We start from the raw sequence: 13,755 nt of genomic DNA, 5'->3' as shown, positions 1-13,755 counted from the left end.
TGTTTTCATTTTCTTCAGATAAGTACCCAGGACTTGCTGGGTGGACTTGCTGCATCATGTGGTAGTTCTATTTTTAATTTTTGAGAATTTGGTTTTTTTAATCCCTCTTCAATTGGACATTATTATTGTTTAATGCAGTCAGTGTTTACTTTGGCTTATCTATGCTTATTCACTTCTTCACATTTTCTTCTTGTATCTCAGACATTTTTTCTTCTATCATTTTCTTCTAAAATGTAGTCTTAGAGTTTCTTTAATAAAGACTTGTTGGCAATTCCTTCAGTTTGCTTTGTCTGAACCAATGGAATTCCAAGTATAAGATGGTGGGAGTGGTCTGTTCCAGTAGCAAAAGTATTTTATCACTGACATTGCAGTTCTTAAAAAGCAAACTGATTTTTTTAATTGACATATAGTTGATGTTAGTTACATTTTCTGTTTCATCATAATTCAGTCTTGGTAGGTTTTACGTTTTTAGGAATTTATCCATTTCTTCTAGGTTGTCCAATTTGTTGGCATATAATTGTTCATAGTAGTCTCTTATGATCTTTTGTGTTTCTGTGGTATCATTTGTAACATCTCTTTCATTTCTGATTTTACTTATTTGTATCCTCTCTTGTTTCTTAGTGTAGCTAAAGGTTTGTCAATTTTATTTGTCTTTTCAAAGAACCAGTTCTTAGTTTCATTAATTTTTCCTTTTATTACTTTAGTCTCTGTTTGATTTATTTCTGTTCTAATCTTTGTTATTTGCTTTCTTCTATTAACTTTGGTCTTCAGTTGTTCTTTTTTTCCTCTAGTTCCTTGAGGTGTAAAGTTAGGTTGTTTATTTGAGACTTTATTTCTTCAGGTAAGCGTTTATCACTGTGAACTTCCCTCTTAGAACTGTTTTTCTTGTATCTCATAAATTTTGGGATGTTACATTTCCATTTTTGTTTGTCTCGAGGTATTATTTGATTTCTCTTTTGAGTTCTTTGACCCATTGGTTGTTCAGTAGCATGCTGTTTAATCTCCGTGTATTTGTGAATTTTCCATTTTTTTCATGTAATTAGTTTCTAGTTCCATACTGTTGTAGTTGGAATAGATGCTTGATATGATTTTAGTCTAGATTTATTAATACTTGTTTTGTGGCCTAACATATGATCTGTCTTGGAAAATGTTCCACGTGCCGTCAAGAAGAATGTGTATTCTCTTGCTTTTGGATGGAATATTCTGTAAATATCTGTTAAGTCTGTCTGGTGTGACATGCCATTTAAAGGCAATGTTTCCTTAATAATTTTCTGTCTAGATGATCTATCCATTGATGTGAGTAAGGTATTAAAGTCCCCTATTATTGTATTGCTGTCTACTTCTTCCTTTAGGCCTGCTAACATGTGCTTTATGTATTTAGGTGCTCTTCTGTTGAGTGCATAAATATTAACAAACGTTACATCCTCCTGCATTGACTCCTTTATCCTTATGTATTGACCTTCTTTTCTTTGTCTCTTATTATAGTCTTTGTGTTAAAGTCAATTTTGTCTGACAAAAGTGTAGCTGCCCAGCTTCTTTTGGTTTCCATTTACATAGAATATCTTTTTTCATTCCTGCACTTTTGTGTGTGACCTTACTTCTGCAGTGTGTCTCTTGTAGGCAATAGATAGATGGGTCTTATATTTTTATTCTTTCAGCTACTCTGTCTTTTGATTGAAGCATTTAATACACTTTCATTTAAAATAATTATTGATAGGCATGTGTTCGTTGCCATTTTGTTGTTTGCTAGCTGTTTTTTGCAAACCTGAATTTTTTTTTTTTTGAGGAAGAAATGTTTTTACTTTATTTTATTTTTTATTAATAATTTATTTTTTAATTTACATCCAAGTTAGCATATGGTGCAATAGTGATTTCAGGAGTAGATTCCTTAATGCCCCTTACCCATTTAGCCCATCCCCTCTCCCACAATCTTTCTGGTAACCCTCTGTTTGTTCTCTCTATTTAAGAGTCTTATGTTTTGTCCCCCTCCCTGTTTTTATATTATTTTTGCCTCCCTTCCCTTATGTTCATCTGTATTGTATCTTAAAGTCCTCATATGAATGAAGTCATATGATATTTGTCTTTCTCCAACTGACTAATTTCACTTAGCATAATACCCTCTAGTTCCATTCACGTAGTTGCAAATGGCAAGATTTCATTCTTTTTGATTGCCGAGTGATACTCCATTGCGTGCGTGCATGTGTGTGTATGTGTGTGTGTATACATATCTTCTTTATCCATTCATCCATCAATGGACATTTGGGCTCTTTCCATACTTTGGCTATTGTCAATAGTACTGCTATAAACATTGGGGTGCATGTGCCCCTTCGAAACAGCATATCTGTATCCCTTGGATAAATACCTAGTAGTACAATTGCTAGGTTGTAGGGTAGTTCTATTTTTAATTTTTTGAGGAACACCATACTGTTTTCCAGAGTGGATGTACCAGTTTGCATTCCCACCAGCAGTGCAAAAGAGATCCATCTTTCTCTACATCCTTGCCAACATCTATTGTTGCCTCAGTTGTTAATGTTAGCCATTCTGACAGGTGTGAGGTGGTATCTCATTGTGGTTTTGATTTGTATTTCCCTGATGATGAGTGATGTTGAGCATTTTCTCATGTGTCGGTTGGCCATCTGGATGTCTTCTTTGGAGAAGTGTCTGTTCATGTCTTTTGCCCATTTCTTCATTGGATTATTTGTTTTTTGGGTGTTGAGTTTCATAAGTTCTTCATAGATTTTGGATACTAACCCTTTATCTGATATGTCGTTTGCAAATACCGTCTCCCATTCTGTCGGTTGCCTTTTAGTTTTGCTGATTGTTTCTTTCGCTGTGCAGAAGCTTTTCATTTTGATTTGGTCCCAACAGTTCATTTTTGCTATGGTTTCCCTTGCCTCTGGAGATGTGTTGAGTAAGAAGCTGCAGCAGGCCGAGGTCAAAGAGGTTTTTGCCTGCTCTCTCCTCGAGGATTTTGATGGCTTCCTGTCTTACACTTAGGTCTTTCATCCATTTTGAGTTTATTTTTGTGTATGGTGTAAGAAAGTGGTCCAGGTTCATTCTTCTGCATGTCGCTGTCCAGTTTTCCCAGCACCACTTGCTGAAGAAACTGTCTTTATTCCATTGGATATTCTTTTCTGCTTTGTCAAAGATTAGTTGGCCATACGTTTGTGGGTCCATTTCTGGGTTCTCTATTCTGTTCCATTGATCTGAGTATCTGTTTTTATGCCAGTACCATACTGTCTTGATGATGACAGCTTTGTAATACAGCTCGAAGTCCGGGATTGTGATGCCTCCAGCTTTGGTTTTCTTTTTCAAGATTGCTTTGGCTATTCGGAGTCTTTTCTGGTTCCATACAAATTTTAGGATTGTTTGTTCTAGCTCTGTGAAGAATGCTGGTGTTATTTTGATAGGGATTGCACTGAATATGTAGATTGCTTTGGGTACTATTGACATTTTAACAGTATTTGTTCTTCCTATCCAAGAGCATGGAATATTTTTCCATTTTTTTGTGTGTCTTCTTCAATTTCTTTCATAAGCTTTCTATCGTTTTCAGTGTATAGATCTTTCACCTCTTTGGTAAGATTTATTCCTAGGTATTTTATGGTTTTTGGTGCAATGGTAAATGGGATCGATTCCTTTATTTCTGTTTCTGTTGCTTCATTATTGGTGTATAGGAATGCAACTGATTTCTGTGCATTGATTTTATATCCTGCCACTTTGCTGAATTCACGGATCAGTTCTAGCCGTTTTTTGGTGGCATCTTTCGGGTTTTCCATATAGAGTATCATGTCATCTGCGAAGAGTGAAAGTTTGACCTCCTCCTGGCTGATTTGGATGCCTTTTATTTATTTGTGTGGTCTGATTGCTGAGGCTAAGACTTCCAATGCTATGTTGAATAACAGTGGTGAGAGTGGACATCCCTGCCTTGTTCCTGACCTTACAGGGAAAGCTCTGTTTTTCTCCATTGAGGATGATATTAGCATTGGTGCAAACCTGAGTTTTTAAGAGGATTTTTATGTTTTAATTATGTAGTATTATTCCATGTCTTGGCTCACTTCATATTTTCTGTCTCTCTCTGCAGTATTCTGGAAATTTTAAGATCTTATTCTAGTTCTTAATTTTCTTTTTAAAAGTTTTTTATTTAAACTCCAGTTAACATACAGTGTAATATCAGTTTCAGGTGTACAATTTAGTGATTCGGGGCCTACATACAGTGTCCACCCAGTGCACATCACAACAAGTGCACTCTTAATACCCATCACCTGTGTCACTCATCTTCCACCCATCTCCATTCTGGGAACCATCTGTTTGTTCTCTGTAGTTAAGAGTCTGTTTCTTCATTTGCCTCTCTGTTTTTTTTTTTTTAATTTAACTTTTTTTTTAAATTTACATCCAAATTAGCATATAGTGAAACAATCATTTTTTTTTAACAGTTTTATTTATTTTTGAGAGAGAGACAGAGCATGAGTAGGGGAGGGGCAGAGAGAGAGAGGGAGACACAGAATCTTAAGCAGGCTCCAGGCTCTGAGCTGTCAGCCCAGAGCCCAATGCGGAGCTCGAACCCACAAACTGTGAGATCATGACCTGAACTGAAGTCGGACGCTTAACCGACTGAGCCACCCAGGTGCCCCTGCCTCTCTTTTTATTTCCCTTCTCTCATTTGTTCTGTTTCTTAAATTCCACACATGAGTGAAATCAGATGGTATTTGTCTTTCTCTGACTAACTTATTTTACTTAGCATTATACTCTCTAGCTCTATCCATGCCATTGAAAATGGCAAGATTTTGTTTGTTTGTTTTTTTTTTTATGGCTGAATTATTAGCAGCTCTTTCTCTTTCACGTCTGCTGTTTAACCTACCTGTTAGGTGTGATAATTCTCATTTTTAGGAATTTTATTTTCTTTCAAATTCCTTAGATTTTTTATAACATATTAATTCTTTGTGTTTTAGCTTTCTTTTTTATGTCTTTAATCTTTACTTATCAGATAAAGATTATGAAATCTAGTTACCTGACATCCTTTGGGATCTGACTATGCTGTGTTTTTTTCCTGCTGTTTTGGTGGTATTTTTCTGCTGACTCCTTCCTGGTGTTCCATTTTCTCTTGTGCTTGAATATTTGGATTATAAATTTAGGTTTAATTGGGCTTTCTTTACTTGTGGGGTTTCTCTGAAGTCTGGATCAAAGGTATATTTCCAGAGTGATTTTGTGTTTCCTTCTCCCAGGTGCCTGGGTTGCTACTATCCAGAACTACTAAGGATTTTTTTTTTCACTAGGATTGCATAGATCATATAGTTAGTATAACTTCAAATCTAAAATCTGCATAAGCTATGCTGCATTTGTGAATCTTCAGTACAATTTTTCCCCTCTGTCTAGAACCCAAGTCAGGATATAGAAGTCTATTTCCTGATGTCTTTCTCTACTGCCAGGCATATTTTTAAAACTTGCTCTTCCCTTGAGATATGATTGTAGTACTCAGTTAAAGGACAGTACAGGTATTTGGAGGTTTTGGGAGGTGGAAGGGGAAGAAACTGTATGTAGTTAAATCTGTATTTTCTTTCTTCATATATTTATAAAAGAAATGTTAAAATAAAAATCATTGAAACTAATAGTATAATTAAGTACAAAATTTGTAAATATAAATCAAGTGAAAAGACACAATTATAAAAATATATCTGTATTACCTTATTTTAATTAATAATTTGTTTAAAAATAAATACTTCATAAAATGGAGAAACTTTCAGCATGGAAACTTGGAAATGCAATAATCTTTCTTTTTAAAGCAGTCTTAACAAGAAAGCCCATTAATGGTATTGTTATTGAGTTGCAAAAGTAATTAGTTTTGTGCAAATTTTCCCAGATGTTCAAAAGGCCCTATATTATACTTCATACTAATCTGAGTAAGGTGAAAATATATAAATAAAATCCAGTTCCAAATTTCCTCTGACTCTTCATATACTGCTCTCTCTTATGTGAGGACATCTTTTTTAATAACTTTTAATTTTTTTTAGTAGGGACTATAGCCCTTTTATTGATAACAAGCTATAATGTTTGCTTAAAAGGAAGCGTTTCCAGTTTTCTTTGTCCTTAGATTTGAGATTTATAGAAGGAAATTCTAATTTACTACTGTCATGTCTAATGTGGATTGAATTGTGTCCTCCAAAATGATATGTGTAAGTCCTAACCCACTTACATTTGAATGTGACCTTATTTGGAAATAGGGTCTTTGCAAATGTAGTCAAGATGAGGTCATACTGAATCAGGATGGACTCTACACTGAATGACTAGTATGTGTTCTTATAAGAAGGCTGTGTGGAGACACAGACACAAAGGGAGAGTGTGAGGTAATAACAGGAGGCAGAAATTGAGGTGATGAGTCTACAAGCCAAGGAACATCAAAGATTAGTGGCAAACTCCAGAAGCCAGGGAGAAGACAGGAAGGATCCTTCCTAGAGCTTTCAGAGGAGCATAGTCCTGCCTACACCTTGATTTCAGACCCTAAATTCCAGAAGTGTGAAAGAATAGATTTGTTGTTTTAAGCGACTCAGTTTGTGGTAATTGTAATAGCAACTCTAGGACACTAATACAGTGTTCACATTCGACTTGTAGAAAAAGTCTTTGAACTAGAGGAAGAATTATTCACGCAGTCAAAGCTTTGCTTAGTTGATTGTCATCTCCATAAAACTTGAGAGAAGTAGGAAAATATTCTGGATGCCTTAAGGTGCGAATGATCCAGATACCGGATTATTTTTAAATTTGGAAATAATGTATTACACCTTCAGTATTGGTATTTTGGAACTTAAAAGTAACCTAGAACTTGAAAACCAGTACTGGATGCCTACATCGACTATATAACCCTTCAAAGATTGCAGTTTTATCCAGGAAGCCCAGGAGCAAGACCTCTCCTGTACCCTCAGAGCAGCTGTGACTTTATTTTACTACTCTCGTTTTTTTGCCGTTTATTTAGTTTTCATCCCTGGGAGGGTTTTTTTGTTTGTTTGTTGGTTTGTTTTTAGTTTTTAAGGAGCTCAGCTATGCATTTAAAAGGATGCTTATTAGGTTAATGTTTGCTTAAACTCAACTTTCCCCCTGCTCTAAGCCTCCGTTCAGCCAGCTGAATAGGGTTGAATACAGTGTGCAGTTGTGATGACTAGTCTGACTACCATTTTGTTTCTCTGCTCTCCTTTGTGGCAGAACTCCTCGAAATGGGTGATACTCAAAAGGCGATACTGGCTTCTCTATTTTCACATAACATTTGCTTCACAAACCTTACCCCAGTTAGGCTTTGTTTCTATTTGTCCATTGAATCTGCTGCCAATCTCTTGGTCACCTCTGGGTCCTCACTCTACCTCACAGTAGTTTTTGACATAACTGATCATCCCTTCTTTTCTGAAATACATTTTTCACTTGGCTTTGGAACCCATGCATGTCTTTCTCCCTCTCTATCTTATTGACTTCTTTTTTTCTTCTTCCCTTAACTGGCTCTGCCTCTTCTTCCTACTCTCTACATATAGAAATGCTCCTGGGTTCTCCCTGGCTGTTTTTATTTCATTTGTACACTTGCACTTTGTGTGACTGTATCAGTCATTGTCCGGTTGGAAGACAGACACTATACTAGTTATTTTAACATGGAAATTTTAATAGTAAGAATTATTAACTAGTAGAAGGTGTTTACCTACTGAAGGCTATAGAAAGCAACTACTAGGCCTAGTTGGCTGAGGGATAATGAACAAAGAAAGAAGTTAAAGGAGATGCAGAGGTGTTTGGAAAGGGTGTAACTGCCATCATAACAGTCTGTCAGTGGTGAAGAAGCTTGCCAGAGAGTGCAGGCCTCCCTCAGTGGAACAGAGAGACAGTGGTCACTGGCTAAAGGAAAAGCTTGCCAGAGGGTACAGACCAGAACTGAATGCCAAGTGGGCTTTTTGGAGAAGAACTTAACCCAGGGCAAAGTTGACTGTTGACTGGTGAGGGCCGCTGCTGTCTTAGCAGAGCATCTTGCTAGAGACTGCAAACCACAGCTGAATCGTTAGGCCCATTACTGCGACAGCGGGGAAATTTGCTGAAATTTGCTGCCGCAGTGGGGACAGAGGGGAGGGGGGGTGCTGCCACAGTGGGGGTTGCTGCCGCCATGAGGTGCTTCAGGCTCCCTGCACACCAGTGCTCTGGCTCTGTAGGTAAAATCCAACACTGGAGGCCTAAAGGAGAGCCCCTTTCTCCTGCTTTGGACTTGTAGTGTCTTTCCAGCACCCTCTATTGGCAAAGCTTTGTATCAGCGGGCAAAAGAGAGAAGTCTACAAGGCCCAAAGAATGGTAGATTTGGAACTAAGAGGCAATAAATAATAACTGGCACAGACTATCCCTTTGTCTAATTAGCGTCCCTGTACATCTTTTACAAACCCTTGAACTTCAGTATAACCACAGAACTAACCTTATGTTTATGTTCTACCCAAAAAGTTTCTAACCAAAGAGATGCAACTATTCCTGGTACAAGTGAAGAAATTCTCACCCTCTCCCCCAGATTTGAAGACATACAGTCCCCACAGTTATTGTATTCATTCCAACATGATTCTACTCATGACTCTCAAATTCATAGTCTTACTGAATATTCTTTTACTTCAGACTAAATTGTAAAGTTAACCATCAACAAACTTATGTAAAGTATTAAAAAGAAGAGAGAAGGAAGCAAAAATAATATAAAAACACGGAGGGGAACAAACCATAAGAGACTCTTAAATACAGACAACAAACTGAGGGTTGCTGAAGGGGTGTTGGGTGGGGGATGGGCTAAATGGGCAAGGGGCATTAAGGAAGACACTTGGGATAAGCACTCGGTGTTATATGTAAGTGATGAATCACTAAATTCTGTTCTTGAAATCATTACACTGTATGTTAATTAACTTGGATGTACTTATTTAAAAAACAAAAAAAAAGTAAATAGCTTATATATACACAAGCATTTATGTCTAGTCCTTATTTCTGTAACTGGCTATGGGCTGTGATTGATAGCTCTTTTTGTTTGTTTTTTAAATTATTCTTGGTGCCCTAACCCCCTTTTTTTCCTAATGTTTATTTTTGAGAGAAAGAGAGAACAAGCAGGGAAGGGGCGGGGGGGGGGGGGACAGAGGATCCGAAGTGGGCTCAGTGCTGACAGCAGAGAGCCCGATGTGGAGCTTGAATTCATGAACCATGAGATCATGACCTGAGCTGAAGTCGGACACCTAAGCGACTGAACCAGTCAGGCGCCTGTGGTTGTCATCTCTGACTTCCTTCTTCTTCTACCCATTTCATATTTTCTTTGTCCTGAGCCAGAAACCTCAGGTGGTTGGAGTTACTTAGCTCATGAGTAACCCAAACCTTCATTGCTAAATTAGGTGAAATTTCAATATTTCTACCTGTTTTTTTCCTGGTTTTCTATTAAGTTTCACTATTGGTGATAGAAGACTAAGGGGCATCCTAATGAACCCTCCAGGTCCCAGATATAGTCTCCTTTGCCCTCAGTGTGTAGCAGTAACTCAGTTTCCCCTCTATAATTGCGATCAGCCACTCCAGCAAGAAGAGTAACAGCCCCTTTCTTTGCCTGTTGTTTCACTGTCATAAGGAGCCCACCATGACCAGGTGGCAGTCTACATTCCCATTCAGAGGAATCAGTATGTTCCCTGGTAAAAGAATTGTCCCTGCTCTTAGGAGTCAAGACTAAATAAGCAGAGCTCAGATTTTCCAGGATGCAAAACAAAATAGTGCAAGTTGGTTATTAGATTTAGTAGTGAGAAGAATCACTCCCACTTCTTGATTTTCCAGACCCATGTAACTGGCCATGAGGTAGACAGCACCATGTAATGAACTGTGATTCAGGGTATATATTGCATTCTGTAAGACAAAAGCCCAGTCTTTCAGGGTGTTGTTTCCCAGATGGTGACATCAATTAGTTTTCAGTAAGCCATACTAGCTTTCTTGGAGTAGTGGGAGTTGTGATAAAATCATTTAATTCCATGGGTATGAGCCTAATGCACATTTTTTGCCTGAAGTTCCTTGATCAGAAGCATGGAATTCTATGTTAGTGGATAGGGCATCCATCCCATGTGTCCATGGATGATGGTGCTAGCAGAAGCATAAAGGTCAGTCAGGTAAGGCAAATCCAGGATTCACATCTATTCTCGTGAAGATGAATCTTTGCCTTCTCCAAAGTAGAAGAGGTCCAGTATAGTCAACATGCTACCAGCTGGCTGGCCAATCTCCCTGGGGAATGGTGCCATATCAGAAGTTCGGTTGCTCTCTACTGTTAGCGGAGTAGACAGTAGTAATGGTAGTGGTAGCAAGATAACCTTGGAAAAGAGAGTTCATGTTTTCTAACTCAAGCATAAACTCCATCCATGCTACTTACCACAAGCCCACAGAGTAAGTGCTAGCTGCCTAGGAAAAGAGGCTGCTCTGAGGTCCCTAGAGCATTTATTTTGTCTATCTGATTACTGAGAGTCTCCTCTGTAGTGGATGCTTTTTGTTGGGCATTCCCTGAGATGCAGAAATCTTCACACCTGTGCCCTTTCTGAAAGTTCGATTTTCCAGATTTCCTCATTTCTAATCTTCTAATCCTGAAAGAATTCAGTCCCTAACTGATTATTCAGATAGTTCACAGTTGCTAATGAGTCCATGTAAATCTGTCTATCCTGTCGTCTGTCACTACAAATGTGGAAAACTAAATGTACCTGCTCCAGGTGCTGCCTGTTGTGAAATGTTACTTCAAAGCTGTCCCTCAGGGCCACCGCCGAGTAGGGCTCTAGTGCTTTCAGGTGGGTGTTGACATATACTGCATAGAAGCATCTGTAAATATGGCTCATTGTTTTTCTTCCTCATTCAGCTGATAATCAATGAATACCCTTGAGGCCATAGGTATAGAGAGAGACGAGGTATTGCAGCAGGAATTATTGATGGATCCTGAGCCACCTGTTCATTACTTCTGACTTCCAAATCTATCCAAGGCTCATCTTTTATATCCCTTTTCCACTTGACGATAGATTGCTGTTGTGCATACCCAATCTGTGACTAGGTTGGTCATGTAACTTTCGGTTCATGATGTTCCGGAAGCTTAAGATACACAGTCACTTGATATCCCATAGTTAGGCATTTACTGTCTACCAAGGCCTAGTAGCAAGGCTGAAACTCCTTCTGAAAAGAAAATTAGTTATTTGCAAAGGAGAGTATGGATTTTCTCCCAAATCTAAGAGATCTGCAGTATGATTCTCCTTTGGTAGCTTTCCAGAGGCATTCTTCTGGAAACAGCATTTCTGTTTACCACAGACAGTTTGAGTATCATTAGATTTGCTAGATGATAAGGGCCCAGTGGAAGATCAGCTTGCCTTCTCTTGTTCTGGCCCCAGGGAAGCCTTATAGTGACTTGATAGTTGGGTAGAAACAGCTCACTCAAATGTGGTGTAGGCTTCCAAAAAGGTATACCAGGCATTTTGCTCCTTTTGTTTACAGTGGGTAATGGAAAATATAGCAATTTGTCTTTCACCTTGGAGGAAATATCTTAATATGCTCCTGATCATTGGATCCCCAGAAGCTTCACTGAGATGGCAGGTTCCTTAATTTTTGTAGGAATTATCTTCTACTGTCTCAGTTCACTTAGGTCTTACTAAGGCATCTAAAGTTGTTGCTTCCTGTTCCCCAGATCCATTCTGCATAATGTCATCAATGTAGTGGACCATTGAGATTTTTTGTGGAATGTCCAGACGATCAGGATCTCTGTGGACTATATTATGGCAAAAAACAGGAGAGTTGAATAGCCCTGAGGCAAGGCTTTGAAGGTATACACAGATACAAGCCAGGTAAAAGCAGACTGCTCTGGTGGTCCTTACAAATCGGGAGGAAAAAAAAAAAAAAAAAAGCATTAACCAGGGCAATAGCTGCATGCAAAATGCCAGGGATTGTGTTTGTTTTTTCTGGTAAAGTTCTGGAAGAGTAGCTTCAGTTAGCATTGCTACCTGATTAAATTTATTATCCGTAGGTAGTATCTGAAACCCATCTTATTTCACACAGACCAAACAGGCAAGTTTAAATGTGATAGGTATTCTTACCACTGCATATTTCAAGTCTTTGGTGGTATCACTGATATTTGTAATTTTGTAATTCTGAGGCTTGCAGTTTTGCTTCTGATTTATTGTCTTGATAGAGGAATTTCCAGGGGTTTTCACTTATTTCTTCCTGTTATAGTGACTCTTACCCATGGATCACAGAGCCAGCCTAGTGGATTCTACAAGTTGCCAGGTATATCTGTTACAATTCACGAACTGGATGGAATCCACAGAATTAGCGTCAGTTCAGAGCCCCTGTTTACTAACTCCTGATAGTATGGGTATTCCTTTCATGGAAATAATCATTCTTGGCCACTGATTGTTAGAGGATATATTTTATACGATGACATTGCTATAGGTTCCTCCTCAGTGGGACTTAGCCTTCGCTTTTTAACCAAGGGGCTCTGAGTATATGAATTGACTGAAAATAGGATGAGAATTTAAGTCTGGTTTTTTTAGCCACCAGGTCTGGGGTTTTTTCTGTCATATAGATCAAAGACTAATTTAGTAGCCTACTCATCTATTGAATTCCTGCAGACACCATGATTGATTAGTCACCAAAAGAAACCTCCACAGGCCAAAACATTCTGATTATTAGTGTATTCCTGCTGCCATTTTCGGTAAAGAATCTGCCCTGTCTTTTAAGTGCTGCTACTTGGCTTCTGCATTTCCTGGGTTATCCCTGTTGAATCAGGGAGCCCATATTATTGGGGACAGCTCTCATTCCTGATCTACATAGGAGGACATCAAAGAACTCTTCAAGGATGTAGATGCTGCCCTTAGTTAATGTATTTCTAAATGCTCTTGTGAAGGAACTAGTTTTTAGACTTTTTGGGGGGATGTAGTTGGTGGGTGAGTGTACACGTTGCCTATGAAAAATCTACTTCAATGTTCTTACCTCCCTAAACTTTTTGATTCCTCCCTCTATATCAGAGGTCTGCAAATCCAGCCCACCTCCTGATTGTGTACATGTCATTGGAACACAACCATGTCCATTCATTTATGTATTGTCTAAGATCTGTTTTTGCACTATAACAGAGTTGAGTAGTTGTGACAGAGATCATATGGCCTGCAGTGCTGAAAATATTTACTTTCTGGTCCTTTAAGAAAATGTTTGCTAACCTCTGCGTTAGAGCACACGGAGATTTGATCCAAGCTGAGGATCTAGTGACAGCAGAGAAGTGGTTGTAATGGTTCTTCTTAAGGTTAAATATCCCTTCAAGGCATATGCACCAGAAGGCCAGTCTTCCCAGACACAGGAGGGCAAACTATTTGCACTGGCTGTGAGACTTGAATAATACAGAAATTAAAGATTTTCAGTTTTGTCTGAATCCAGTCAGATGCTCCCTTTACCAATCAGAAGAAATTTGTTGAGTCTGGGAATTCAACTCACATTGTAAATTTGCAACCTGCACAATTAAGTTTTGTATTTAATTTTCAGCCACATCAGCCCTGTCAGAGATTCTTCTAGGTCTGCATTGTAAGCTCTCTCTATTCAGACCATGACAGATGCTGAAGGGTTAAGGACCAGAGCACGTTACATCTTTCTGTTAAATGTTCCATGCACTCGGAATCTTTTGCACAGCACAGTCCTCGTGGTCATCATTATTTTTGTGATGGTCAAAGGCAGCAGCCTCTTGGACTCCCAGGGCATTTTACTTCAGTAGAAGTGACAGTTAACTGCAGG

At 38.5% G+C, this 13,755-nt stretch overlaps 1 protein-coding gene across 11 annotated transcripts in view; it reads left to right on the top strand.

The window, feature by feature from the left end:
- The window catches only part of EML5 (EMAP like 5), a 179,400-nt gene that overhangs the window by 108,188 nt on the left and 57,457 nt on the right, over nt 1–13,755 (top strand). Inside the window, exon 22 of one of the 11 annotated variants that reach the window (XM_045451806.1) lies at nt 11,666–11,818. The exons of the other annotated variants lie outside the window; for them this stretch is intronic. Within the exon in view, the coding sequence (XP_045307762.1) occupies nt 11,666–11,694 (29 nt within the window). The 3' untranslated portion in view covers nt 11,695–11,818. Of the gene's footprint in view, nt 1–11,665; nt 11,819–13,755 lie in introns of those variants that run through there. 11 annotated transcript variants of the gene reach the window in all.

The sequence above is a fragment of the Leopardus geoffroyi genome, chromosome B3 (assembly GCF_018350155.1).
Source record: "Leopardus geoffroyi isolate Oge1 chromosome B3, O.geoffroyi_Oge1_pat1.0, whole genome shotgun sequence".
NCBI classification, from domain to species: Eukaryota; Metazoa; Chordata; class Mammalia; order Carnivora; family Felidae; genus Leopardus; species Leopardus geoffroyi.
Note: the sequence above shows the minus strand (reverse complement) of the source record. Positions and strands in the feature narration are given on the sequence as shown.